The sequence below is a fragment of the Entamoeba invadens genome (assembly GCF_000330505.1).
Source record: "Entamoeba invadens IP1 unplaced genomic scaffold scaff_1105074725193, whole genome shotgun sequence".
Classification (NCBI taxonomy): domain Eukaryota; phylum Evosea; order Mastigamoebida; family Endamoebidae; genus Entamoeba; species Entamoeba invadens.
In genome coordinates this window covers 8632-12806 of record NW_004443561.1, presented here as the reverse complement: position 1 = coordinate 12806, position 4175 = coordinate 8632, and the positions used below count along the sequence as shown (strand labels likewise).

Genomic DNA, 4175 nt, shown 5'->3' with positions numbered 1-4175 from the left:
TCTCTTTATTGTTTTCATATAAACCAAAGTTAGTCTTGTGGTAAATCAGAAAATAGAAATAGATTTTTTTTGTAAAAATTAACTGAAGAATCATCTTTCAAAAAATCCATAAATAGCATTTTTAAAGAAAATCAAGTGTTTCAAAATATACCTTTTTGATCTTAGGCAAAAAAATCTAAATTGAAAGAAATTATGTTTAAGATATTTACCATCCTCAGAAAAATTAACAATCCTCATGAATCCCTTTACCACTCGATAATAAACTCTATTTTAGTTTTAATTTTAAAAATGCCCGCTTTTGGGAGGTTATACTGTGATTTAAACTAATGTCCATATTAACAACGATTCAAACTTTCCAATTATAAAAATATCAATTCAACAATTTTTCGATTCTTTGAACGGCTTCTTCAATTGTTATTCTTTGTTCCATCTGTGGAGACCAACAGTTCGAAATAATATCATATTGTTCATTGCTCATCATTTCAAGTTTTTTAAGACGATTTCCACCCATTACAAAGTCTGCAATTTTCCATGGATATTTAAATTGATCTTTAGAGTACGGCTCTTTCCATGAAATGACTTCAAACATGGTGATTCCAAATGAATACACATCAGCAGACTTTTTATATTTTTGTTGTTTGAGTATTTCCGGAGCCATGTATGTTGGTGTACCGATACCCTTAGTGAATGTCATGTTTGTTTGTAACATATTTACATTTCGACTACTTCCGAAATCAGTCAATTTTGCATTAACTTTTTCTGTGATATCCAAAGACATTACAAGCAAATTGTCAGGCTTGATATCCCTGTGTAAAATTCCATTCTCATGAAGATATTGAATACCTTTTGCTCCATCAAGTAAGAATTTCAACCTTAACTTTTTATCAATTTCTTCACTTTTTTGGTGTTTGATCAAGTCTTGTAGTGACCCAAATTGTGCAAATTCAGTGACCATACACACCTTACTTTCTATAAAAACGGCACCATAAAAGTGGATGATATATTCACTGCGGAATTTATCAAGCATTGCAACTTCTTTTTCAAATTCATCAAGTCCGCTTTCATTGCTATCAAGCTGTTTCATCTTTTTAATGGCAACTACATTTCCTCTATATTTTCCTTTGTATACAATTCCAAAAGAACCTTCGCCAAGTTTCTTATCTTCTTCAAGTTCTCTATAATTCAATTTGGTTGTTTGTTCAGTTTCTATTTCTATGTGTATTTTCGTGTTTTCAATAATCCCCGTTGAAAGATTTAATGAAGTGATCATCACATCTTCCTTGGTAGTACAAGTACACAACGGTTTAATAAATATTTCAAATTCGCAAGCAAAGCCAGGCTTGAGAGATACAAGTGAAGGTACTGTTCTAATTTCATAATAATCACACCCATTCATCACACTAAATTGTACTTTCAAGTTGTTTTTGGAATTGTTTCCAATACAAATTAAATCCCTTGTTTCTTTATCGACTTTGAGTGGATCGTTGTTGTCAAGATCAAACGTCAATTTTTTCTTATTTGACACCAAATTTGCACTTATTTTCATCATTTCAATATTTGATCGACTCATCTTGAAGTTGCAAATATTTTGCTCTTTTTTCTTCTGTTTTTGATTTTGCAACCAAAGAATTACTACTATTATTATCACAATAATTAAAATGATAACTATTAATGTGACTGAAATCGGTATTCCAACGACTAAACCATAATTCGTTACTTTGACACAGTAATCACCAGCATCACTTGGTTTGTGATACCCTTCACATTCAATACACTTTGAATTGTTAGCAGATTTACAATATTCAATTTCTTTGAAATACACACACTGTGAATTGACTAAAACATAATCACTTTCTACACATATGTTGCAACTTATTGCATTGTCACATGAAATGCAGTTTTCAGAACAATTCTTGCATTGGTAATTCTCTAAGTAATAGCCAGAATTACACTTTACGCATCCAATTGGTGTTTTTGTATCACAATTCGTCAAATTGTCGTATGATACACACAATTTATTTTCTCTACCAGAGAGTTTGTAGTATTCCTCTTTGCATGTTAAACATGAATCACCCTCTACACAAGTCTCACATGATTCATCACAAGAAATACAATCAGTTTTTTGTTTGTAATATTTGTCTTTGCAAATTGCACATCCACCACCCGTTGGAAGTGTCAAGTCACATTTTGTAAACAGGTCGCCAAGTGGTTCACATGTAAAAGTAGAAGAAAGGTAATACCCAAGTTGGCACGAAGTACAATAAGTAGTATTATAACATTCTTTGCAATTTGCCAAACAAAGAAGACACTCACCATCATAGTTGTTATAGTAATATATATCATTGCATCTTTCACACCCTTTGTTATTTCTTATGAAACATGATACCTCTGCACCTTTCAAGTCTTGTTTTATGTTTATTGAATTGTTTTCTTGTTCATTTTCATCATCAAAATTTTCAGAACAATTTCCATTCTTCAATTTAAAAGAGTCCAAACATTCAACACACTTCGATTTAGATATAATCGAATATTTACAGTCTTCTATTTGCGCCAAAGAAAGTGGCAAACAGTAGTCATACTTCCCTTCGTTATTAATTGAGTCGGTCGGATAGAAATTTTCAGTGCACTGTAAACAACGAAGACCATCACTATTGACACAACTCACTTCACTCTTCTCAACACAAAATCCATTTGTTTGTATCACATAATTTTTCGAACATTTTTTACATTTCCCACCTTCACAATTTTTACAATTTGGAACTGAACAAGTCACACACATACCTTCGTGCATATCCATGTTATCATTAACACATTTTGAACAGAAGTCGTTTGAATATTTCGAACAAAAAATGTCGTTGGTACATTTCTTGTTTTCCACGTCATATGTATATTGTTCTTTGCATGCGATTATTTCAATGACATTGTTGTAATTGACACATACAGAAGCGTTTTTATTGCATGCGTTACATTGATTGTTATAGCCAAGATAATTGTCATTGACACATTTATAAACAACATCGTTTCTGATTGTATTACCAACTGCTACCTTCTGACAAGTCACTCCATTAAGTAAATAATTGTCATCACAGTGAATACATTCACTTTGGGTTTTGTAATTTCTTTGGTATTTGCAATTTGAAACTTTGCTCTTGCAATCCGAGTTGACTGATATCTGGTGTGCACAGTCACATGATACCTTTGATATTGTTGATGGGGTGTTACAGTTGTTTGTTGCAACACATTTGTATTCAGAAAGGTAATACGACCCATCACATCGCAAACACTGCTGATTAGTCGATCCTGTCAAACAACCAATAGCACTGCTGTCGCACTTTTGTGTTGTTTTGTTGTATATTTGAGAAGATGTGCAGCTCACACATGTTTTTGATTGAGAAGCTAAAACATATGGAGAATAGCATGTAGTACACATAGGAACACCAACAGATTGCGTTGAACATGTTTGGCAATTGGGTAAATCATTGTAACACTGTCCACACGATGTTTCAGTGTTTTTGTAACTGCCAGAAGAACAACTCACACACTTCTGACTGGATAAGTAATACGGGTCTTGACATGTCAAACACTCTTTGATCTTTGAATTGCACGTTTTGCAATTTGTATCAATAGTGTTGCAAGGCACGCAAATACCGCTGTCGTTGGGATAATACCCATTTTCACAATCAACACATTTTCGTGTGTAGTCTGATTTGCATGTTTTGCAGTTGTTGTCAAATGTTTTGCAAGTGACACACATTTTACTCTTTGTTTCTTCAAACACATAATTAGTCAGACAGGCAGTGCAGATACCACTAGTTTGATTGCAATTGCCATTGCATGTTGTACTGCACAATTTGCATTTCTTTGTTGATTCATCGGGATACATCCCACTTGTCTTACATGTCACACACTGCCGTTGATATGACGAATCACACGTCAGACAATTTGCATCATATGTTGAGCATTTGTCACACACCAAACTGTTTGTTGTTGAGAATACATAATTTGACAGACACCCCGTGCAAACACCAGTCGAGCCACTACACTGACCTCCACATGTCGAGTCACAACTCTGACACATATAATCGCCATTTGATTTTGGATAAAACATTGAATTGCATTCAACACATTTTCTGGTGAAGTCAGTGCACAAGTTTTGCAATTTGAATCAATGAAGA

General features: G+C 33.4%; 1 protein-coding gene across 1 annotated transcript; it reads right to left on the bottom strand.

Annotated features, from left to right (window-relative positions):
* Positions 1-370: 370 nt before the first annotated feature.
* Positions 371-4173, bottom strand: EIN_067370 (protein kinase domain containing protein; the record flags this gene model as incomplete). Its single annotated transcript, XM_004259027.1, has 2 exons — positions 371-4069; positions 4126-4173. Coding segments are annotated over 2 exons (3747 nt in total), but the record flags the coding sequence as incomplete, so codon positions are not given.
* Positions 4174-4175: the final 2 nt, after the last annotated feature.